This window comes from Suricata suricatta, chromosome 1 (genome assembly GCF_006229205.1).
Source record: "Suricata suricatta isolate VVHF042 chromosome 1, meerkat_22Aug2017_6uvM2_HiC, whole genome shotgun sequence".
Taxonomy (NCBI): Eukaryota; Metazoa; Chordata; class Mammalia; order Carnivora; family Herpestidae; genus Suricata; species Suricata suricatta.
In genome coordinates this window covers 34,151,405-34,177,814 of record NC_043700.1, presented here as the reverse complement: position 1 = coordinate 34,177,814, position 26,410 = coordinate 34,151,405, and the positions used below count along the sequence as shown (strand labels likewise).

Sequence of the window (26,410 nt, the reverse complement as noted above, 5' to 3'; positions counted from 1 at the left end):
CTCAACAGGCTCAAGCAGGTAGATAGCTTTCAAAGAAAAGAAGCAGTAACAAGAGAAGGATTGGATTTGGATCCTATCCATGTAAGTGACATGGGGCAAGTCACAGGCTAGCTGAAAGCTGGGAGCTCTGAAGAGAAGATGGGAGGTTGAACTGAGGAAAGAAGATTCAGGTCAACCTAAGGAGCCTAAGGAAAAATGCAACACTGGTACAGTTGGCTCATGAGCCTGAACTGGCAAGGAGGGTCTTGGGCAGCTTTCACCTGATTCAGAGCCTCTTCTGGATTCATGTTGGAGTACCTAGAGTGGAAGTTGAGACTGAAAATACAGGAAACCATCAGACATAATTTAGGTGATTCAAATGGTGATGATTTATTTTTTCACACTTTAAACTGTCAGTAACACCAACAGAGGTGAGGGTGAAATTATTTTTCCCTTGTTGGTTTAGGTCAGCTTCTGATGATTTATTTGGTAATGTCCTTTCTCCAGGCCAATGTTGTTAGATACTGTTGCTGGAAGAAAAAACAAAATAGAATATAACACAAACAAAATGCCAGTGATGTTTTTTTTTTCTTTTTTGAGCCCTAATCCAAGTAATTTAAAAGGCATGATTAACTGAAGGGAAAGAATCAGGGAAATAAAAATTAATTCCAGAAAAAACAATTATTTGTTACCTGAACTGCAAATACTCTTAGTTTTGTAATAGAAGTGGCTTCATAAATTCTGTAAGTTGTTCATTTGTCTATGTTTAGAAACTATTTAGGCCAATAAAATAAAGTCCTTTCAAATTTTAATTCTAAATATATGAATTGTAATTTAGAATCAAAAAGAAGAAATTGTGGTAATTCTGAGTATAATCACATTTGGTAAAATATAAAAACACCAATAAATAATGCCAACACACATATGTGACAACTTTACATTAAAATATTTTAACAATGATCATCCTGGGTGCTAAAATTAATGATCATTATTTCATTCTTTTGTAGACCTATATTTTTTAAATGAATGTTTATTACTTGTTACAATTGTCATAAGACTCAGAATGATTCACATACTCACATACAGATACAACTTGTTGAATGAATTAAGAAAGTACAGTCAAGGGGTGTCTGGGTAGCTCAGTCAGTTTAGCATCCGACTCCTGCTCAGGTCATGATCTCATAGTTCATGAATTTAAGCCCAGCGTCTGGCTCTGTACGGAAAGCTCAGAGCCTGGAGCCTGCTTCAGATTCTGTGTCTCCCTCTCTCTCTGCCCCTCTCCCTCTCGTGCTCTGTCTCTCTCTGTATCAAAAATAAATAAAACATTAAAAAATTTAAAAAAAAAAGAGTCTGGCTTTTTGTTTGTCACGATTACACATATTGAAATGGAGATGTCAGTGTAGGGCATATTCACACACCAACATCTCATCCCTTTCTTCTGTCCTTTATGCCTCCTTCTCTCTGCCTCTCTCTCTCTCTCTCTCTCTCTCTCTCTCTCTCTCAGAAAGCAAGAAAGCAAGAAAGCAAGAGAAAGAGGGAGGGAGGGAGAGAGGGAGGGAGGGAGAAAGGAAGGAAGGAAGGAAGGAAGGAAGGAAGGAAAGGAAAGGTAAGATTTAGGCATTCCAAGGTCTCTGGATGGAAAACGATCATAATGTAATTAAAATCTAAAAATCACCCTTTATAATGAAAAATGAGACCAGTGAAGCATAAAATAATTGTTTGTTGTAAACAATTATTTGTTTGTTTACAAATGTTTGTTGTAAACTTCAGTAAAAAACTGAAAATGACAAAAATTTTGGAACCAAGATAAAACATATTTAAAAACCAGGAATTTATTAATGGTAGGCTAGGTCTAAAATTTCAATTTGTATAACAAAAATCAGTGCAGTGAGAGATGGGAGAGGGTAAAAATACGTTAACATCTCTCATATAAAGAAAGTCTCAAAAATGCCTGTGATCTCATATATGTATGTTGTATATTTTTTTAAATGTTTATTTACTTATTTTGAGAGACAGAGACAGAGTGATAAGGAAAGAAAGAATCCCAACCAGGCTCCAAGTATATTTATGTTTTGCTTATAAAAACATTTAAGAAGATATGCATCTATATTGTTAAAGGAAATTTTTCTTGAGTATTGTAATTATGAGAAACTTCTCTTTAACTTGTATACTTACTAAAGTATCCTAAATATTTTAATAAATATTTGATAGTACATTGAAAATCAGAAAAATTCTTTTTGAAAATAAAAAAAAACTCTATATTTTATTCATTGTTAGTACTAAAGTTTACCTGGACACTGCTTTTTTCTTTTCAGATGAATTTTAGAATCTCTTTTTAAATTTTTCCTATCCATTTATCCAAGAAATATTTTGATTGAGTTTATGTTAAATATACAGAAACCTACATACACGTAGATTACTGAGTTGGAAGAGAAGGTAAGATTTAAAGTTAAAAGTATACCAAAGGGAAAAGTAAAGACAATAAGCTTCAAGTTAACTGGAAAAGGAAAGAAAGATATGTTTGCTAGTTAGACTCAAAATTCATGGGGGATTATCTTTGTCAAAATTCTGGAAAATAAATGTTGAGTTAATTATAATATAAATATCAAATTTAAGTATGATAAGTACAGTTTTAAACATGAAAACAACATTTATAAATTTAATTGAAATCTAACAGATGCTACATGGCCCCTCAACAGTAAAAAGTGTGCTGTAGCAATATATACTTCTACCTGTAATGTGTCAGAGTCCTAATTGCTTGGTATTCTCAGCAACCCTGGATGTTGTTAGTTCTTCTAATTTTTAGCCACTTTTATAGGGGGTTAGGAGATTCCTCTTTCTTTTGTCTTTTTCTGACAATGATGTTGAGCTACTTGTCATGTTTTGAGCCCCTTCATTCTCATCTTTTGCAGTCTTTTACCTATTAGGCAAGTTATTTGCCGATTCGTCCTCATATCTTTCGTTATTGATTTCTAAAGATTCTGTATATATTCTGAATATAAGTCCTTTATTGGAAATAGGTGTTACAAAAATCTTCTCCCACATTGTGGCTTGCCTTTTCCCTTCCATAAGTATTTTGGGAAGCAAAGCATCTTAAATTTTAAAAAATTTTATTGTTTTGGGGTAAGAACATTTAAAGGAGATCTCTGGACAAACTTTTAAGTATTTTTAAGAGTAGGGAGAAGGTTGCACAGCAGATCTCTAGACCTTATTCCTCTTGCCATAAATGAGACTTTATTCTAGTTCGTTAGCAACATCTCGTTTTGCGTGAGCTCCCCCCAGCTTGAGGTAAGCACTATTCGACTCTCTGTTTCTAGGAGTTTCTCTATTTTAGACACCTCACATAAGTGGCTACTTGAAGTTATTCATCCTTCTGGGACTGGCGTACTTCACTTAGTATAATGCCCTTAAGGGTCACCCGTGTTGTCACACATACAGCATTTCCTTCTTTTGTATGGCTGAACAGCATTCTATCTTATGTGCCTACCACATTTTCTATATCCGTTCACCCACTGATGAATAGTCCGTTTGAATCCACATCTTGAGCATTGGAAAGCGTGCTGCAACAAACATGAGAATGCTAATATCATTTTGATATCCTAATTTCAATTCTTTAGGGAAAATATCCAAAAATAGGATTACTGGATCACATTAAAGATCTATTTTTTTAATTCTTCAACAGTTTTGCATAGTGGATGCAATATTTTGCATTCTTACCAACAGTGTACAATGGTTCCAATTTCTCTACAATCTTGCCAACACTTATTTTTTTATACTAGCCATTCTAACAGGCGATGCTTCATTGCGGTTTTGATTTGGATCTTCCTGATGATTAGTGATGTTGACAACCTTTTCATACACTTGTTGTCCATTGGTGTGGAATTTTAGAAGTGTCTTTTGAAATCTTTAGCGTTTTTTTTTTATGGATTATAGAAGTTCCTTATATGTTTTGGCAATTCTTTACCTAATACATGGTTCACAAATATTTTTTCCCATTCTGTAGGTTGCCCTTTCATTCTGTTAAACGTTTCCCTTGTGCAGAAGCTTTTTAGTTTAATATAATCCTTCTCGTCTATTTTTTGCTTCGGTTGCCTGTACTTTTGATGTCAACCCCAGAAATCACTGCCAAGGCTAATGTCATCAAGTTTTCCCCCTAAGTTTTCCTCTAGGAGTTTCATAGTTTCAAGTCTTACATTTGAGTGTTTAATCCATTTTGAATTGTTTTTGTGGATGGTGTAAGGAAAGGGTCAAATTTCATACTTCTTGCATGTGTACATCCATGCAAAAAGTATGTTTTCCCAGCACCATTTCTCCAAGAGATTTTCTTCCCCACTGTGTATTCTTGGCACCTTTTTCAAAGATCAGTTGACTATATACGTAGGACATGATGTCTGAGCCCTCTCGTCTGTCCCATTGGTCTGTCTGTATCTGTCTTTATATGAACAGCATACTGTTTGATTACAGTAGCTTTTCAGTACAGTTGACCCTTAAACAATACAGAGATTAGGAGCACCAACCTCTCATGCAGTTGAAAATCTGTATAACTTTTGATTTTCCTAAAACTTAACTACTAATAGGCTACTGTTGACTGGAGGCCTTACTAATATTATAAACAGACAATTAAAAATATTTTGTATATATATTATATACTGTATTCTTAATAAAGCTAGAGATAATTATTAAGAATATTATAAAGAGAAAATACATTTACAGCACTATTCTGTGTTTATTTTTAAAAATGTGTATGAGTGGACCCACACAGTTCAAACTCATGCTGTTCAAGGGTAATCTGTATATTTTGAGATCAGAAACTGTGATGCTTTCAGCTTTGTTCTTCTTTCTTCAGGGTCCTTTGTGGTTCCACGTGAATTTTAGAATTGTTTTTTGTATTTCTGTCAAAAATACCATCAGAATTTTATTGAATGTATAGAATTTTGGGTAGTATGGACATTTTAACAATATTAATTCTTTCAGTCAAAAACCTAGACTGTCTTCTCATTTGTTTGTGTGTTATTTAATTTCTTTCATCACTATCTTGCACTTACCAATACACAAGCCTTTCACCATCTTAGTTAAATTTATTCCTAAGCATTTCATTTTTCAGCAGATCCTGTTGCATTCTTAGTGTTTTCATTATATATAATCATGTCACCTGCAAACAGGAACAATTTTACTTCTTCGTTTTCTGATTTAGATGCCTTTTAGTCCTTATAGTTGCCTCACTGCCTTAGCCAGAGCTTCCAGTACTAGATTTAGTAAGATATGGTGATAGTGGACATACTTACCTTGTTCCTGATATTAGAGGGAGAGCGTTAAGGTTTTCACTGTTGAGTGTGATAGTGGCTGTGAGCTTTTCACGTGTAGCCTTTCTTATATTGAAAAGTTTATTCGTTATTATCTGCTTTAATCTTTATTATTTCCTTCCTTCTGCTAACTTTGGGCTTTAGTTCTTTCCCATTTCTTGAAGTGTAAAATTAGGTTATTTGAGCTCTTTCTACTTTTCAAAAAATGTAGGCCTTTATTGATATAAACCTCCCTCTAAGCACTAATTTTTAAAAATTTTTAATGTTTAGTTTTGAGAGAGAGAGAGAGAGAGAGACAGACAGAGACAGAGACAGAGAGACAGAGCACGAGTGAGGGAGGGGCAGGGAGACTGTAAACCAAAGTCGGATGTGAAACCAGCCGACTGAGCCACCCAGGCACCCTAAGCTGTGTTTTGGTGTGCTGTGTTTCCATTTTCATTTGTCTCAAGATGTTTTCTAAAAAATATTACAGGGGCGCCTGGGTGGCTCAGTTGGTTGAGTGACCGACTTATGCTCGGGTCATGATCTCATGTTCGTGGGTTCGAGCCCCATGTCGGGCTCTGTGCTGACAGATCAGAACCTGAAGCTTGCTTCGGATTCTCTGTCTCCTTCTGTCTCTGCCGCTACCCTGCTCATGCTCTGTCTCTTTCTGTCTCTCAGTAATAAATAAATGTAAAAAAAGTTTTATTAATTTAAAAAATATTCCAAAAAATATTTTCTCATTTCCTTTTTATTTCGTCTTCACTGGTTGTTCAAGAATGTACCCGCTTCAGATCCTCTGTCCCCTTCTACATGTTGGGTGTAGAGATTACTTAAAAATAAAATCTTGGGACGCCTGGGTGACTCAGTCGGTTTAGCAGCGAACTTCAGCTCAGGTCACAATTTTGGGGTTTGTGAGTTCAGCCCCGCGTTGGGCCCTGTGCTGACAGCTCAGAGCCTGGAGCCTCCTTCACGTTCTGTGTGTGTGTCTCTCTGCCCTCCCCTGCTTGTTCTCTCTCTCTCTCTCTTTCTCTCAAAAATAAATAAATATATAAATAAACATTTTTAAAAAATTGATTCTATATTGGCCGTGTATCCAGGCACCTTAAATTCACAATTCTAATTGGTTTGTAATTTCTTACACTTTTCTATGTACACAGTCATATTAGCTACAAATGATGACATTATTCATTCTTTATTTCCAATCTTTTTACTTTTTTTTCTTACCTTATTTTCCTGGCTAGGATCACCCATACAATGTTGGAAAGGAATACAACTGTGAAATGAATATGTTCCTGATCTCAGGGGGCAACATTCATAATTTCACCATTAACTGGAATGTTTGCTGTGTAGTTTCTTGTTTCAAATTTCCTTTATCAAATTGTAATAGCCTCCGCCTATCACTCATTAAGTGGGCATTTTTATAGTGAAATGCTATTTTTCTTCTTCATCTATAGAAATGATCACATAATTTTTCTCTGCTGTCAATATGGTGAAATATATTGTCTTTCTAATTGTAAACGAACTTTTCATTCCTAGTTCACCCTTCCCCTCCATGGTTATTTATATTTTACAATGCTAATTAGATTTACCTGGAAATGTTTTGTTTAAAACTGCTGCATTTTTAATCAAAAATTGATTTATAATTTTCTTTTCTAGTAGAGTCTTTGTCACGTTTTGGTATTAAGGTTAGCCTGGCCACATGGAAAAACTTGGGATATGCTTCTTCTTTTTATATTCTCCTGATGAGAATGTGTAAGATAGGTATTACTTCTTTTTTAAATATTCGGAAGATGTAATGGTTTGAATTAGTTTCCCAAGTATTCACTCTTTTTCTGGTATTCATGGTATTCATCCATGTTCGTTGCCACGTGGCCTGTTAGTATCTCCTATTAGGGTGTGTGGGGTATATCACACACATCCCGTCATTGATGCTGAGTTTGGTATTGTGACTTCTTTGGCCAGTGCAATATATGATAACGTGATTAAGCAAGTGCTGGCTTAATTCGTCTTGGCTCTTTTGTTCCTGATGCATGCCATGCAAATAGTACGCCAAGTATCAACTTTGTGAGAGAGCTTTAAATGACGGTTTCCAGATCTTTAACGGAAAAGACATTCATATTTTCATTTTTTTCTCTATTCTACTTTTTGGAAAGTACATATATTTCATCTACAAATTTAAATTTATTGATTTTAAGTTATCGCTAGTATTATCCTTTCTTCTAATATCCAAAAGATTTTTAAAATATGCAGTTTTACTACCCGGTATTGGTATTTTATAACTTTTCTCTTTTTATTTTGAGCGACTGGCTAATTTTTTTTCTGTTTCTATATGCTTCAACAAATACATTCACAAACACTGTCTTAATGAAAGAAGATGTTAGGTAAAGGGCATATTATATACATTCCAATGAGCTAAGTGTATGGTCATTCTCATATCCTTCTACATATAAGTTACATTACACGTGTATCTTAATGAAAGAAGATGATAAACTTGAAAGAAGGTTTATACACAGTGTAGTTTCAGTTAATTATATGCATTAATATTTTCAAGAATCTGCCTCTCTATTTGCTCATTTTTTCTGTTATTTTTGTTTATTTTCCTTCTCATTATTTCTGCTTTTTCCTTAATTATTTTTTCCATCCACTGCTTTTGAGTTCAATTATTTCTTCTCTTTCAATCTTTTTGATAGAGATTATCATGAAATAAGCCATATTTGATTGTTCTCTGTCCCGTAATATACATTTCATTCTGATTAGAAGGATTAAAGTATAGTCTTACCTAGAAATCAGTGAGATGCCTCATTTTTGTAGAACCTAAAACAGTCTGCCTTGACAATAAGATTAGGAAGGTGACTGTCCATGCTTGACAGTGCCTCTTTTAAAATTAGAACTCCCTCGGTCCATACATGTGTCTCAATCTTTGTTACACAAATATCATAGCATGCAACTTTGCACTACATGGATGAAGAGATAACTTGAAAAATAATCTGGGATGCTATATAAAATACTGTCTCCTTTTATATTCTATCCTTCATATGGTACAGGACATTTTTATATACCAATAACAAAGGAGGAATACATAATTTTATAAAATATTCTGTTTAATTACTCCATAGTCTCGTCTCGAAATTTACTTTCCCAGATGAATTAAGACAGTAAAGTGAATGAGAATGCCATGACTTTATCTTACTAGCAGTGATTTTTTCTGAGATAATAGTGTAACTCCAAGCACATATGATATCCCTTATAATATCAGTGCTCTTTACATGTGGAGTAAAATGTCATTAAGATATAAATGCTCCTTACCAATGCTCAAAAAAATCCCGCAAATTATGTGCTTATTGATGCTTGTGAGTGTATACAAAAATCACTCCTTTAGGGTAGGTTGGTGAGGAGAAGTTGAGATATCATGAAAGCTAGCTTTAGTTTTTGGTTAGATACTAACTAACAGCAAGAACCATAAAGAATATTATAAGTAAATATTTTGGTTTCAAATTGACAATTTTGAAACAATGATCAAAACATACAATGCACAGTGATTAATGGCATTGTTCTATACTCACCTTGCACTGGGAGATGACTTGCTGTTACTGCTGCTTTCTTCTGACACAGATCTATAAAATTGACAAAGTTTATTTTAAGTGGGAAAATTTAAAAATCTTGAACAACTAAGTGATTCTTTTTCAAAGAAACAGAGTGATGTATTAAAGCGTTTCCTTCCAACAAAATAAAACAGATACAGTTCTTCTTTTTTACTTTCTGGAACTACACTAACATCCTGTGAGTGTTACATTACTTTCAGGTGTGAGATATAATGATTCAACAATTCTATACTTTACTCAGTGTTCATCAAGGTAAGTGTCCTCTTAATCCCCTTCACCTGTTTCATCCATTCCCTCAACCCGCCTCTCATCTGGCAACCAGTTTGTGCTCTGTATTTCGGAGTCTCGCTTTTGTTTGTATTTTTTTTTTTTGCTGGTTTGTTCCTTTGTTTCATTTCTTAAATTCCACATGTGAGTGAAACCATATTTGTCTTCCTCTGACTGACTTATTTCACTTAGCATAACACACTCCATTTCCATCTATGTCATTGTAAATGGCAAGATTTCATTATTTTGTATAGTTGAGTAATATTCCACTGTGTATATCTACCACATCTTCTTTATCCATTCATCTATAGATGGATGCTTGCTTAATATCAGAACAAATGCCGTCAGCCACTTTGCTTTGTTGATTAACTCCTCTCATCTTCATTTTACATTTACTAAATTATTTAGAAGCACATATATGTACAGATAGGCCCTCTGATTCTATGATATCCCTAACTCCTCTAGTCAAGTTAAGCTAAAACCTTAAAGTAGCAGTCAAAATTTTTAGTTAATTTTTCTATATATTTCTTTTTTTTCTTAACTTATGCTCAGGTCTTCTCTTCCTATCAATTCCTGGAAGTTAAACTAGAGGTAAATCGCTCTGTGGAAAAATATAGTAAATTATGAATAAGGAGCTTCATAATTATGTCTAAATATTTGTGTAACTGATTACAAATAATGTGATGATTTCACTTATTAGTTTTGTATACCCAAAAGTTTATGATACACTGTAAAGCTATTATGATATCCCATTGTATAGAGTTATAGAGAATAATTTTAAGAACATAGAGATTAAATCATTGTTCAAAGTGCCATAGTTTCTGCATGCAAGATTTAGCATTAAAAATAGGTTTTCTGAGACTAAAATATAATTTTTCCCATTTCATGATGCTGCCTTCTGTCCCCTAACCTGTGTTATAAATTGCACATGTAATTTCTGGTTAAGACATGCTTTTATAAATTAGCAGCATCAATACTTAGGAAAATAAATATTATGGAAGCAGGCTCATAAATACTATTTTCAGTGGAGAGATCCGTTCTGATAAAGTCATTCACCACTCGTCTGAGTACCTGTATCTAAAAAATCCCTTGAGATGCAGTGTTACATATTCTCACAAGGACCGAGAACAGTAAGACTATGTAGACAGAGTTGGCAGACTAAGAGGCTGAACAGACCTCCACAGTACTCTTGGAATCTCTAACTTCTCTTAAAGTGACACTAGTGGTAAAATGAATGGTTGTAGGAAGGAGTAAAACTAGAAAAAAAAAAAAAAACGGAGACCATCAGACGGACTTGAAATGTTTCCCTGGGTCTCATCTCATAGTGTTCTACTTCCTGTCTTAGACTACCCCTGATGAAACAGGAATACTTTTTCCTTGACTCATTGAACTTAGTAAGAGTAAACAAATATATACCTCTCACTTTCAGTTTCCCCCCGGTAGCACAGGTCTTTTATTTTATTCTGCTTTATTAAAACAGCAACAGTGATGATGAGCACAGGTAGAGATATGTAGAAAATGAGATCAAATCGGTGTTTTGAAGGAGTAGTTGATCGTCCCCCCAAATAACTTTTACCTATAATGGAAAATTATAGGAAATTTTGTATTATATTCATAATTTCAAATTATATTAGAAATGTTATTAACCAAATGAAAACGTGTAGAGGATATCATTACCAACATTATTCCCAAACACTAAGCATTTCACTTATATATTTTATGAGTATATAAAATATTGACTATTACAATAACACATAAAATATTAAATGGGCTGCTACTAGTGCTTTACTGCTCAAGAAATTTCAACCTTACACCTTTGATTGAAGGTAATCTTCTTTCATGAAATGTATGCTTAAGGCTCACAAACATTTCTTCAATTTCTTTCTGATATAGCTTATCCAAAATTCAAACATGTATGTTACAGAGTATTGGGACTGTACCTATCTATTTCTGAGAATTAAATCTGGGAAATGTGGCATTAAATTTCACTTACATTATATTGTATATTTTTCTAAACACTAGAAATTAGTAGCCATTAAATAACTAAATCATTTAACTAAGTTCTTATTTTTTACTGCCTTGTATTGTTTATTAGGCAAGGATTTTACAAGCATTATTTATATTAGTGGTAACAGCAGAGCTGCAGAGTTTTGCGTCTTCTCCATGCCACTCGGGGAGAACCACTGGCAGTTTGGTAGAACTCGTGATCCTTTCCAAAGCCGCGCCTTTCATGGTCTGCAGATGTCAGCCTTCCCATCTCCCTGGGCTTGTGGACTGGTTTGCTGACCCATTGGGTGTGGGAGTTTCTTCTAATAACTTTATGGAATGGATCAATGAGGATAATGTCAAAGAATTTGTATGTGGAATCTTCACCAACCCAGTAAGAATTCAAGACTCTTAGAGAGCCGCAGAGTGGCATCTAGCTCACTCCTCTGCAACAGACTGAAAGTTTGGAGCAAACTTTAGCTGGTTAACGCTGTGATGGACAGGCTTGTCATAGGAAGTCCTGAGGGACTGGGCATTTATGGTCACCATGCTGCACACGAATCCAATGTATGACATAACCTTGCTTGGCTTTGTACCCCAGTCTGTGTGCTTTAAGGGCTTTGTCAGTGAGGGGGGCTGGGAAGGGGGCTGTGGAGAGCAGCAAGCTGGTGACAGTGCCAGAAACACCCCCTGAGAAGAAAGCGCATTACGTGAGACTGCTTCTTCTTCCATAGCTGCTGCATGTACTCGGAACCGCCCATCTTGGCTTCTCTTGGAGCTGATGGCGCTGCCAGACAGAAAGAAAAAAGCCTTTCTCCCATTTACTAAGTTTTTAACCAAATACATAGCCATAGGACCTTAAGATGGCTCGAGAATTATTTTGTAGAATGCATGGCCAAGCTTGACTTTGACCCACTTCTGACTAATGTTAGCATCTACATTTTCCTCATCAGTTCTTATTCATTCTCAGCGGACATCTGTGTTCATTCCTGAGCATCTGATCTATATGGGTACTCAACTTCCACCTCATTGTATATACCAGCCTGGCTTTATAACGTATCAAGCGCTGCTTCCTCCAAAATTTATTGGCAAGTTTGTTTGTTTGTTTGTTTGTTTGTTTTAATTTGGATTAGAATACTGTTCTCTGCCAGTTAAAACAATGGAGGAGTGTTAGGTAGAGGAGCCCCCTCCCCCCACAGCTACAGTTGTGCATGGTCGGGGCTTAATATTCTCCTCTGAGGACACAGCTTCTCTTTTAGTTCCCACAGCATTTTTCAAGTCAGTTAGAGCTAAGAACAACACTTTTCCAGTCTACTTTGTGCTTGTGAGTGGGGTTCCCAGTACCTCTGGGATGAGGATGACATTATATTTGTAATCAGAAAGCCAGTAAATCAGATGAAGAAGGCGTCCTCTCTGACCAAATACTGCAGATTGATTCTTAGCTATTTATATAGTCTTTTGGATAATCAATGATGCCACTGATGGGTAATCAATGATGGGCTATTTGAAGAGGAAGGTAATATATGCCCGGGCAGCCTCAGAACAGAAGTAGGATTTCTAGAAACCCGAAAAATCGGCCTTACATCTTCACCTTTCACTATCTAGTTTTGACAGACACTACTAGTAACCACAGTGAAAGAATATTTACTTACTTAATTACTCTGGGTCTCCGTTTTACATGGGTTAAGATTAGCCCCCAGTCATCTGCTCTCAAGCTTCTTTTGCTTCACTCCTAAGATGTCTCAGTGAATTTTTCAGGCAATTAACTATTCATGGTGTTTCACCTCCTCCCTTTTATTACCCCCAAAGCCTTAGCCTTTATGATTCAAGAGTTTAAGTGTTAAATCAGACTCCCTATAACCTACATCTTACCCATGCCAAACTTTATAGGCAAACATTAGGTACAGAAAAAAAGATTTTTTTCCTGAAAGAGCTTGAATCCATCACCTGCAACTCCCAAATGTTTCCCTTCTTTTCCCTTTCCCCCCACATTGAGAATGATTTCAAAATAAAAACAATTGAGAATTTTGAGTAAAGTAGTTCCCAAGTCGCTCATGAACGGTACTGTTAATTATGCAGCTTACATGATTACCCAGTTTCTCCAACTGGCTGTTCTGCCATAAATAGATAGTTTCCAGGTTTATTTAGAATAATCAGGGGTGCCTGGGTGGCTCAGGTGATGATCTCCCAGTTCAAGAGTTCGAGCCCTGCATCAGGCACTCTACTCTACTGTCAGTACGGTGCCCACTTCAGATCTTCTATGACCCCTCTCTCTCTGTCCCTGCCCCACTCACTCTCTCTGTGTCTCTCAAAATAAAGAAATTAATTTAAACAAAAGAAGAATCTATATATACAGGTAAGTATACCCTACCAAAGACATTTTATAGAGAAAAGATCCTGGTATTTTTCTATTAACAAATACTATTATTAGAGTATGTGGTTAATTTTATGTGTCACCTTGACTAGGCCACAGCATGCTCCGATATTTGGCCAAATATTATTCTGGGTGTTTCTGTGAGTGTGAATTGGAATGAGATTAACATTTAAACCAGTAGACTAAGTAAAGCAGATAGCTTTCTCTAATGTGAGCAGGCCTCATCCAATCAGCTAAAGGCCTTAATAAAACAAAAACACTGACCATATGAGAGGAGTCTTCCTGCTTGGGGAGCTTTCATAGTAGACCTACAGGCCCCTGACTAGAAGGGATTATGACAGACCCTCTGGCCACTGACCAGGAAACTAGTTGGATTGAAAGGTTTCCTCTGGGCCCAGGTTCAGGTGCCACCATTCTACTGCCATCTGGACCCAGGGTAACCTAGGGAAAGCAACAATGGATGTTTGTTTGGGACCATTGAAGTTGTCATATGGGAAGTCTCAAATACCAAATAATCCATTACTGAGATGCAAAATTTTCTGAGTTATGGAAACTGGTTTGGAAGGTTGAAGCAAAAGAAGAAAATCCATTTGGAAGCTAAAAAAGATAGGAACTAAAAGCAACATTCTTTTGGTGTCCAATGAATAAGCATCAATTATTTTGCCTTCTGTAGTTGCTATCTTTAACCCTGACTGCAGATGTTGACCAGTTATTTGTGATTCATTTTGAGTGATGTGACTTAAATGTGCAACCTAAGGATATTGAAATAATTAACAGTCCACCTTTGATTTAGTCTTTGGATTAACTGTTGTACTTTGTGTTAAGAGAGTGCTAATATAATTTTTCATATTGCCAATACTGTCATCATGTTTTCGAAGAGCTCAGAAGATGATAAGCAGAGTCGTTACAATACTAATACCAGCATGACCTGGACATCACTGAACATGAAAGCTAAGTGACTATTTTTTTAAGTTTGTTTATTCTGAGAGAGAGATAGAGCACACGAGTAGTGGAAAGGCAGAGAGGGATAGGGAGAGAGAGAGAATCCCAAGCAGGCTCTGCATTGTCAGCACAAAGCCTGATGTGGGGCTTAAACCCATGAACCACAAGATCATGACCTGAGTCCAAGTCAAAAGCCAGATGCTTAACCAACTGAGCCACTGAGGTGACCCTATATGACTATTTTTAATACATTTAAAAATGTAAATGACCAAACAGAGCCTATTCCACAATATGACAAAAATAATTTGGATGTAGAAATAAACCCACACATATGTGGTCAATTATTTTATGACAAAGGAACCAAGAATATAAAATGTGGAAAAGATAGTCTCTTAAATTAGTGGTATTGGGAAAACTGGTTATCCACACGCTAAAGAATGAAATTGGACTATTTTACATAACATACAAATATTAACTCAAAATGCTTTAAAGACTTGAATATATCTGAAATCATAAACCCCTAGAAGAAAACAAGTCTTAAGCTCCTTGATACTGATCTTAGTGATACTTTTTTGAAATCTGACACCAAAAGTAAAAACAACAAAAGCAAAAATAAACAAGCAGGATTCCATCAAACTAAAAAGCTGCACAGCAATGGAAACCATCAACAAAATTAAAAGGCAACTCATTGAATGAGAGAAAATATTTGCCAATAATATATCTGATAAGTGGCTAATATCCAAAATATATTAAGAATTCATCCAACTCACCAGCCAAAACCCCAAATAATCCAATTTTTAAATGGGCACAAGATATGAATAGCAATTTTTCCAAAGAAGACATTCAAATGGTTGACGTATGTGTGAAAAGACATTCAACCTCACTAATCAAGAGGGAAATGCAAATGAAAACCATAAGGAGATATCACCTCATATGTGTTAAAATGACAATCAAAAAAGACAAGAAATAACAAGTGTTAGCAAAAACATCGAGAAAAGAGAATTCTTATGAATTGTTGGTGAAAATGTAAAGAGGTCCAGCCCCTTTGGAAAACCATATGGGGTGGGGGGAGGTTAAAAAAATTAAAAACAGAACTACCATACGATCCAGCAATTCCACTTCTGGGTACATAGCCAAAGAAAATGAAAACACTAACTCAAAACTATATACGCACCTCCACGTTCACTGCAGCTTTATTTATACTGGCCAACAAATGGACACAACCTAAATGTCCATCAATAAATGAATGGATAAAGAAAATGGGGTGATATATACATACAATGGAATATTATTCAGCCATAACAAGAATGAAGTCTTATCATTTGTAACAAGTTGGATGGACCTCAAGGTCATTATGTCAAGTGAAATTAGTCAGACAGACAGTACAATTGTATGATCTCATTTATATGTGAAAAAAAAAACCACACAAGCTCATAGATACAGAGAACAGATTGATGGCTGCCAGAGGTGTGGAGGTGATGGCAAATGAAATGGATGAAGGGAGTCAAAAGGTACAAACTTCCAGTTATAAAATAATTAAATCCTAGGAGTGTTATGTACAGCATTGTAACTAAGTAAATAGTACTGTATTGCATATTTGAAAGTTGCTCACAGAATAGAACTTAAAAGTTCTCATCACAAGAAAAAAAAGCCTATAACTATATATGTTATAGATGCTAACTAGACTTATAGCAATTTCACAACATATACAAATATTTAATCATGTTGTACACCTGAAACTAATATAATGTTATATGTTAATTATATCTTAATAAGAAAGGAATTTGCAATAGGTATGTGAAAACACTTCTGGAGGTCGAATCTCAAATTTCTTGGCTGAAATAAGCAAGTATGTTTAAATAAACTACACCTTTTTTGTTTCCCAAATCAAAACCAACAAAAAACTTTTCTCTCCCCAGAAGACACCAAAGTCCTGACAAAAACAACTAGTAAATCTGCTTGTGTACACTACAGGATCAAACATGCATTGCCCTGTCACTCATTCCCTTATAAACTGAATGAAGTTACATCCTGATTCACTGATTAATACACTAAAATGTCCTGTGGGCGGAAAATGTGAAAATTTTGATAACATCTGTTGGCCCCCTGAGTGTAGCAAGGATTCTGTCACATCTTACCAAGTGAATATGGCAGCAAAGTATTTCCTCAGCTGCTAGGTAATTTGATTTCAAAAATAAAGTTTAAAATGTTTCTTAATTTCTATGCACATTTTAATGGAATTACATAAAACATAAGGCAGAAACATTTTGTTATCTTGCTCTAATCCAAACTAGACCTCTCATTTGTATGCAATTTTAGCAAATATCCTATACACCTTGGAAACAATACCGAATGGAGTGAGATATGTTTACCCACGATATAGAGGCTTTTATAATGAAAGCTTTTGGTCACTTTTAGTTTCCTCAAAGTGTGCAGAAGCTCATAACTGGAGTTTTTAAACTTTATGACATGGAAGGTGATGCTTCCTCAGAAGGGGACATGCACCAGATGGCTTAGTGTTACCAGCTATAGAAAATGCGTTAAAAATACTGGCCTGACATAGTATATTTTTCTTAAAATGCTGGACAATAAGAATGTACTTCTCTAATTTTTCAATACATTGAGGATGCAAATAGAAAGAAAGGTTGCAGTAAAAACAGAAATTAACATACTATTTCTCTGAAACCATTTGATAATATGTAGGTCCTAGAGGGGGAAAATGCACTGACTGTATATGTTTCCCACAGGTTGTGACATCAACTCATACAATGAAAACACAACTCATATTTTTTTTTAAATAAGGCTGCTTCAGAATTCAGAAAATGTAACTTGAAAAATGCAAGAAGTTCAACAGGACCTTCTCAGTACCTTTACTAAAATTAAATTTGTAATTAAACTTATATTTCACAAACTCAAATTACTTCTATGCTTTAAACCATGTTTGCTAAGAAAAAAATATTTTACTTATGACATTCAATGTGCTTTGCATTGTTTAACAATGATGAGAATTTTTGAAATGAGTATCCTCCATGATGAATTTAAATATGCCAAGGAACCGACTGATAGGCACCTGGTCTACCAGAAGACACCTGTAGAAACAAAGCTAATGAAAGTTTTTGGAGACCTGGAAAATAATTTCTACAAGTCCAAAAACCTACTGTGTCTAGCAAATAAAACCCAAAGCATGCCATGTTCAAATACTTTGTTGAAAAGATCCTTGACTGATGCCATCACAATAAACAGACACCTGAATTCAGTAAATGTGCTTGATAAAGCAGAGCTTCAAGTCAAAAGGAATTATATATTTGGCTCTATTCCACTTTGCTGCTGCTTAAAAGGAAGGATGTCAAAGTCTGCAAGCAATTCAGAAAAGGATAATTGGACAATTAAACTGAAAGAGCCAAAATTATACCCGACCATATCATAGGACAAAAAGATCATGTCATTGTTATTTTTTATTAAATATAGGGCATATATTTAACCCTTATACTTCTACTGTCCTTTTTAAAAGTCTTACATTTATGAATCTTAATAATATACAGTAAGATAGCCTACAAAAGTTAAATATTCAGGAAAGACTTTTTAAAAAGAGGTAATCATCAATTACTATATTAAATAATATATGATAAAATATTATCATTATTAAATATTGCTATATTTTTGCTCATATATATCATTTGCTTAATTTGTTGTACTATAAACTATTATCAATTGACATTGGTAATGAGTTCTATTGGTGTTTTGCTTAAATAAAAGCATTTATGTAACAAAACAATCAATAATACAGAATAGTATAATTTTAAATAAATATCTATTTTATGTACATTTATGCAAAAATTAAAAATACACAAAAATAAATAAATATGTATATACTTATATGTTGCATGTTAAATTATTATTCCCTTTTTGGGGGGTCAGAAACAATCAAATTGGCTGCGTGTTACCTCAGTAAAAAGGTGGTTACCCAAGTTTGCCTTTGCCCTGGTATCCAAGCTTTATGTAAATCTGCCAAAGAGTTTCATTACTTGCCCCAAAAGGAAAGAGGTGAGGGTGGATAGCCTCTGATTCCAAGTTATTCTAGGTGGACCCCAATATATTCTAAAACCAGGAACTTTCACCCAGATATACCTTGTGATACCGAGGCCTGCTTAATCTCAAAATACTACTCAGGAAACTCAGGGGAGAGATTCTAGAGAGGATATTTCTAAAGATTAGATGAGAGCTCTTACAGTGCAGCAGGAATAAAAGCCTGAAAGATTCTGGTGGCATTAATAGAACAATGACGACTAACAAACACTGTTTTAAACCAGAAATACGAGACAACCCAAAGTGAACAATCTAAATTCACTAGTCAAATTTTATGCCCTGGAATTTCTACTTTTAAACTGTCTAACGCTTAATTGGGTGTACTTTTTGTGAGTAAACCATGTCAATATTAATATAAAAGTACAGAACAAACTTCTGCTGTCTTAGATTTTTAAAAAGGTTCTAAATAAAACAAAACCATGGTTGTTGGTAACAGTTGCTTTGCAGTCTAGCTTGGCATCTATACATTAATAACTTCTCTTACATATTGTCTTTGGTTAATGAAATTTGGAAGACACCAACCAGATGGAGGAATGTGTCCATCATCTACACTTCCAAATGCTTCCTTCTTCTCCAGGCAATCAGGAGGAGCAAACCCATGTTGACATTGGCAGTGATTTAAATTGTTGCAAATCTGGAGTAATCAGAAAATAGAATGTTTTTTATGGACCAAGATGGTTCAATAGAGACCAATGAATAATCTATACTTATTTAACTGAGATTTTATTTCAGAGAATTTATCCATTCCAGAGAATTTAACTTAGACAAACTCAATAAGTCTTCACAAATTTTCCCTTGAAATTATCCATACTTTAGTAAGTACATTTAGCTTCTGCTGCCAAAGCAATTAAAAAAAAATTCTTCATGTCTTTCCACAGCCAGACCCAAATATTGGTAATTACCGGTAACATGCCACTAATTATCACTGAGTCGATAGCTTCACAGAACAGCCCAGACTCTAATGAGCAAGAAGAGTAACAAAATTCTAATGACTTTTATTTACTAGTTTCTACCTTCTTTCTGTGAAAATAAGATTATGCTGGTTATATAATAATTCATAAAGCACATTTGTGCTGTATATTTACCAAATACTTTATACATCCAGAGTCATGTTAAATGTTTCTACTTTATTTTCTCTAATAAACAGTTTGGCAAGACTTCTTGAGAAAATAAGATTGAAGCTATAAATTATACACTATTAGATGACACCTAGATGCATGAAAATGATTTTTAATCATTTTAATGATTTTTAAAAGTCCCCAAACTGTTAACTGAAATGCTAAAGCATGTTGCTTAAAAATGAAAATTGAAATTACTTACTCCACGGTTATTGCATTGAGAAGAATTGCACATCTCATAATTTACCTGGTATTGAATTTCTACACAGGTAAAATTGACACAGTACTGAAAGCAAAAGGAAATGAAAAATAGACACAATAATCAGATTGTATGCCTGGATAATACATAAGAAAAATACAGGAAAATTTCACAATTCATATTACCAAGAATTGGCATAAAAATACAAAGAAAGGTAATAACTGAAACACTGAAATAAATGTGAAATAAGCTATATGCCTTCAGATTGTAAAGATGTAACCACATGTGAGAAATTAGAAGTTTTATTTTCTTACCATCTAGCACTAGAAAGCCTCTTAAAAGGAGAAATATCTGGAAAAATAAATTGATTAGTTCCTAGAGTTCAAGGGTTATCTAAAATGCATTTTAAAAATACCTGGACCGCATCTGAGATATTTATATCAAAATCTCCGGGGGCAGGGTCCACCTCATTATCGTAAGCAGTTAAGTTGAGAACTATGAAGTGGGAGGTTGAGGTCTTAATAACATAGGTAAGAGCAGCAAAGGAAGACAGTTTACGATTTCATGTTAAAATTAAAAAACTGAAGAGAAAGAGAACAGCAATGATAAAAGATAATTATCTGAGATAATAGGGCAATGAAAGACTCCCAACTATGGGATGGCTAAAAGTCTTCAAAAAAAAAAAAAAAAGGAATGTTTAATGTGTGAACTTGCCCTGTTCTAATTTATGGCATTAATTTTTCTGACCTTTTCCATTTATCAAACTTTTCCCAATAAATTCAATACTTTGTGAAAGGGTTTTACTTTTTAAGTGAATTTTGTCTTTGGATCATAATAACAACCAGGTATGCAGAAAGAGGAGGACCAGAACACTGGAAAAAAAAGAGATTTGACACAATATCCTTTAGAACTGAAGTGGAGAGAAACTGCAGATCAAGTTTGTATTCTACATGCTTCCAGATGAGCAAGATGTGACTGAAACTCTGATTATTTTCATGGACTATTACCAACATGTATTATACAGAAATAAATTCAAATTTAGCAAGCCCACCTTGAGACTTTCTCTCAAAATATACATGTCAGTTGGTGTGCCGGGGTGGCTCAGTCGGTTAAGCATCCAACTTCAGCTCGGGTCACGATCTCACAGTTTGTGAGTTCAGGCCTCGCGTCAGGCTCTGTGCTGACAGCTCAGAGTCTGGAGCCTGCTTCAGATTCTGTGTCTACCCCTCTCTCTGCCCTTCGCATGTTCATGTTCTGTATTTTTCTGTCTCTCAATAATAAATAAATGCTAAAAATTTTTTTAATAAATAAAATATCCAGACCAAACTCTTTTTAAAATTGTCAGACTGTAATTAACTCTATGGTTCTAGTTTGCTCAAAATTGTATGTTCACCTGTGTCTATAATCAACCCAAAAATGAGACCTATCATTATTATGCTGAGAAATAATATTTGAGATTATTCATGATCAAAATATAATACTTTTAAGAAAACTGTATACAAACTTGGAAATAAAGAGTGATCTGAATGCCTCATGTAAGAATTATTTTAATACGTAAGGGGTCTGAACTTTGTTTGACTTGCTTTTTCTGCTGGTTAGACTCTAGGATTTATAAATTTATACATTACTACATGGATTATTTTGTCTGGAAAAGATGCAGGAAGTCACACACACACAAGAAAGGAATAACTTAGCACTGAAAAACGAGGAAGCAAACGAGGCTTTCTGGGCTTATTTGTTTTTATGTTTGCACGTGTCCTTCTGGTTGTACCCATCCACCCCGGCTCATCTAGACATGATAATGGCTAGGAAATTTATAGGAAATATAGTGACAAAATAAATATTCAAAGAATCCATTATGGCTTTGAGTCTAGAAAAGATAACATAGACGTGTTTCTGTGTGTCCTTGCTAAGCTTGCGAATTATAAAATATTATAAGATCATAAGTGGCCTGAGAGACAGCCAGAACTCAGTGGTTCTGAGAAAAAGGGTGAGTGGCTTGAGCCTTGAACTGGAAGAACAGCACGTGGCAGAGTGTCTTGTGCTCCCCCCGTCTCCCTTCTGCTCCCAATGGAAGTACACCCAGAACCTGCACCTCGAACTAGGATAAGAAGGCAATCCAGGTAGGCTCAGTCCTTCCCCAGATCAGATGTTATCTCCTCAGACAACATCAGAGGATAGCAACATTAACACCATCGGCTGCAAGAGGGATGGGTACAGAACCCCACCACCAGTAAGCAGCCAGAAGCTCTCTCCTTCCACTTGGGATCTAAGACTCTCCTCTCTTTCTCCTAATAAAAGGACAGGTGGGCAAAACCAGCAAGAGGGACTTAGTCACAGCAAGCAGTCCAGTTGGGAAGCCACTTTTACCTCACAGCCTCACTAACCTGAAACTCTAGAGATTCTTTCCTTCTCTAGAAATGCCATGACAGGCAAGCAGTGCTGGAGAAGGGGTCTAACTGAAGCAAACAGCCAACCCAGGAAAGCCATTATCATGTCTAGATGAGCCGGGGTGGATGGGTACAACCAGAAGGACACGTGCAAACATAAAAACAAATAAGCCCAGAAAGCCTTTTTGATCTTCTCAGATCCTAGTGATCTACCCAGACACTTAAGAGCAACTGTATGGGCGAAGGGCATGGAGGAACCAAATGGAGGATTCCAATATGCCCCTCCTCTCTAAGAAACGTGCTGTTGCTTGGCCTGAGGAAACTCCTCCTATCCCTTCGGGAAGCACCGCATTTCTAAATAATTCACATGTCAAAGAAGAACTCCCAAAGGAAGTAAATAACACAAGGAACTGAGAGAAGATGAAACCATACCACGTCAAAATATGTGGGGTACAGCTAAAGCACTGAAGAGACATACATTTATAGCACAAAATGGTTAAGCTGAAAATGAAGAAAGGCCTCAAATCGATAATCTAAGGTACTAACTCAAGAAACTGGAGAACAGGAAAATAAACCCAAAGTAAAGGGGAAAAAAATAAGAACAGAAATTAATGAAACAGAAAATAGCAAAATGATATGGAAAACCAATGAAACAACGGTTCTTTGAAAACCCGTATCAAACTGATGAATTTCCAGCAAGAATGAGAAGTATAAAAAGAGAGAAGAACTATCACGGATATTAGAAATGGAGCGAGCAGAGGCAATCCCTACAATTCCTGCAGTCATTAAAAGAGATGACAGGGGAATACCATGAACAACTTTACAGTCATAAATTCAAAAACTCGGAAGAAATGGACCAATTCCTAGGAAATCGTGAATTCACCAAGAAGTTAGTTCAGCAACATTACAGGATGCAAGATCCACACGGCATTTCTATAAACTAGCAATGAACATGAGGAAACCAACACTTAAAAGCACAAAAGAATTTCTTTCACTGTGCAAAAGAGGTTTGTTTTTTCATATAGTCTCAACTATACATTTGTTTCACTTGCTTTAGGAGACACTATCTAGAAAAATGTTTCTATGTCAGAGAAATTACTGCCTGTGTTGTCTTCTAAGATTTGTATGGTCTCAAGTCTCACATTTTGATCTTTAATGCCACATGAATTTATTTTTGTGTCTGGTGTAAGAAAGTGGTCCAGTTTCATTCTTTGGCACGTAGCCGTCCAGTTTTCCCAACACCATTTGTTGAAGAGACTGTCTTTGCCCCATTGTATATTATTGCCCCTTTGTCATATAGTAACTGACCACACAAGCATGGATTTATTTATTTATTTATTTATTATCCCAGAAATAAAATCCCTATTTTATTCTATTGATCTATGTGTCTACTTTTGTGCCAGTACTGTAATAGTCTGATATTACATAGCCATAAAAAATGTTGCGATTTTGCCATTTGTGACAACATGGATAGAGCTGGAGAGTATTACAGTAAGTGAAAGAAGTCAAACTGAGAAAGACAAATATCATATGGTTCATTCATATGTGGAATCTAAAAAACAAAAATGAATAAACAAACAAAAAAGCAGAATCAGCCTATAAATACAGAGAGCAAATTGATGGTTGACAAGGGAAGTGGGAGGGATGAGCAAAATAGGTGAAGGGGAATGAGAGATATAGGCTTCCAGTTATGGAATGAACAAGTCATGGAATAAAAGGTGCAGCATGGGGATAGAGTCACTAGTACCGTATGGTGACAGAGGACACTATACTTGTGATTGTAGCATAACACATAGAGAAGTTGAATCTCTAAGTTGTACACCTGAAATTAATGGAACATTGCTTGTCAACTATATAAAAAATTATTTTAATGATTACAATCACTCAAAATAAAATGAAAAAATATGTATATACTTAATTAATGTATAGGATTGGTTTTATAAAGAATGCAAAATGATGATAGAAGTAATCTAAGAAAGCTTTAATAAATGGGGAAATATTCCAGGTTCATGAGTTGGAAGTTTCAATGTAACAAAGATGTCAATTTTCTATAAACTGATCTAAGCTTATGTGATTTTTATTAAAATTCCAGCGAGCCTGGTTTGTAAGCAAAAACAAGCTTTTTCTAAAATTATACTGGTAAGCACAAGTGATAGAATAGCTAAAACAATCTTGACAAAAAGAACAAAATGAAAGGAATTACTCTACTACAAATTAAGGTTTCTTATAGAGCTAAAGTAATCAACAATGTGATATTGGTAGAGGAACATAAAACCAATAAAAAGGAACATAAAACCCTAGAAATTTACCCACATATAGTATGAACAATAGTTTCTGAACAAAAGTGCAAATCAATGTAATGAATGAAGTATAGTTTTTCCCACAAATGGTACCAGAGCAATTATGCAACTATGCTGGCTAATTTTATGTGTCAAGTTGGCCAGGCTATGATGCAGTTGTTTGATGTGAAAAATATTTTTTAGATGCAGTTAACATTTAAGCCAGTAGACACTAAGTAAAGCAAATTACCTTCCATAATGTGGGTGGGACCCATCTAATCAATTGAAGGCCTTACAAACAAAGCCTGAGATTTTCCCAATAAACAAAGAATTATTCTCCGGATTTTAATACAGAAACCAGCCAGAGTTTCCATCCTGCTGCTCTGCAGAATTCATACTCAAGACTGAAATATCAACTCTTAACTGGATTTCCAGACTGCCTGCCTGCCCTATAGATTTCAAATTTGCCAACCTCCACAGTTAAATGACCTAATTCCTAAAATAAGCCATTCCTCTGTCTCTGTAAATACACACACACACTATTGATTCTGTTTCTTTGCAAATTCCTAATGTGTTCTCCACAATCTTGACCTAAATCTTACATCTTACTCAAAATTTATTCAAAATAAAAAACATTTAGAAAAACACATAGGAGAAAACTTTGGGTATCTAGGAGTAGGCAAAGAGCTTGACTTGAAAGTGTGAAAGCCCATTGACGAGGATGAAAATTAAGCTAGAGATTAAAAGGAAAAAATTATAGCAATTACCACATGATTGATAAAAGAAAAAAACTAGTATCCAGTATAGAAATCTCAAAACTTGACAAAAAAAAAAAAAAAAAAAGCTGGGTGCCTTAGTGGCTCAGTCAATTAAGCATTCAACTCAATTGCAAGTCATGATCTTGTGGTTCACGGGTTTGAGAGAAGTCAGGTTCTGTGCTGACAGTGTGGAGCCTATTTGGGATTTTCTGTTTCACACTCTCTTTTCCCCTCCCTTGCTTACATTCTTTCTCTCAAAAATAAACATATTTCTTAAAAATCCAACTAGAAAATGCAAAAAGAAACATTTTACTGACAGTGATATATACATATGTGGCAAATAAACACATGAAAAGATATACATCATTAGCCATTAAGAAAATGCAAGTTAAAACACAATGAGATATCACTATTCATCTATTATTATGGCTAAAATAATAATTATTGATTATACCAAATGCTGGTGAAGATACAGGGTAATTGGATCTCTCATATATTGCTGACTGGGATGTAAAATGGTACAGTCCTCTTGAAAATAGATTTACAATATCTTAGGAAATTAAATATACATTGGCCAAATGGCTCACAACTGCACTTCAGGAAATGAAAACTTATGTCCAAACAAAAACCTATACACAAATGTCAATAGCAATTTAATTTGTAATAGCTGAAAACTAGAAACAACCCAAATACCCTTTTAAAAAATTTTAATGTTTATTTATTTTTTGAGAGACAGAGAAACAGAGCATGAGCAGGAGAAGGGCAGAGAGAGAAGACACAGACTCTGAGGCAGGCTCCAGGCTCTGAGCGGGCAGCACAGAACCCATGACCTAAGCCGAAGTCGGCCGCTCAACCAACTTAGCCACCCAGGTGCTCCAAAACAACCCAAATATTCTTAATGGTTAAAATGGATAGTTAATTTTGGATACTAGCCCTTTATCTGATATATCATTTGCAAATATATTTTCCCATTCTGTCGGTTGCCTATTCGTTTTCTTGATTGTTTCCTTTGCAGTGCAGAAGCTTTTTATCTTGATGAGGTCCCAAGAGTTCAGTTTTGCTTTCATTTCCCTTGCCTGTAGGGAATGTGTTGAGTAGGAAATTGCTGCAATTGCGGTCAAGGAGGTTGTTTCCTACTTTCTCCT

General features: G+C 35.2%; 1 protein-coding gene across 2 annotated transcripts in view; it reads right to left on the bottom strand.

The window, feature by feature from the left end:
* Positions 1 to 344: 344 nt before the first annotated feature.
* Positions 345 to 26,410, bottom strand: part of LOC115290778 (disintegrin and metalloproteinase domain-containing protein 5-like) — a 110,433-nt gene continuing 84,367 nt past the window's right edge. The window contains exons 17-22 of one of the 2 annotated variants that reach the window (XM_029938612.1): positions 19,842 to 19,925; positions 19,044 to 19,155; positions 10,550 to 10,709; positions 8,828 to 8,878; positions 3,467 to 3,539; positions 345 to 509 (exon numbers count right to left, since the gene is read on the bottom strand). In XM_029938612.1, coding sequence (XP_029794472.1) covers positions 3,485 to 3,539; positions 8,828 to 8,878; positions 10,550 to 10,709; positions 19,044 to 19,155; positions 19,842 to 19,925 — 462 coding nt within the window. In that variant the 3' untranslated portion in view covers positions 345 to 509; positions 3,467 to 3,484. The remainder of the gene's footprint in view (positions 510 to 3,466; positions 3,540 to 8,827; positions 8,879 to 10,549; positions 10,710 to 19,043; positions 19,156 to 19,841; positions 19,926 to 26,410) is intronic. The other variant, XM_029938637.1, reaches the window with a different exon arrangement.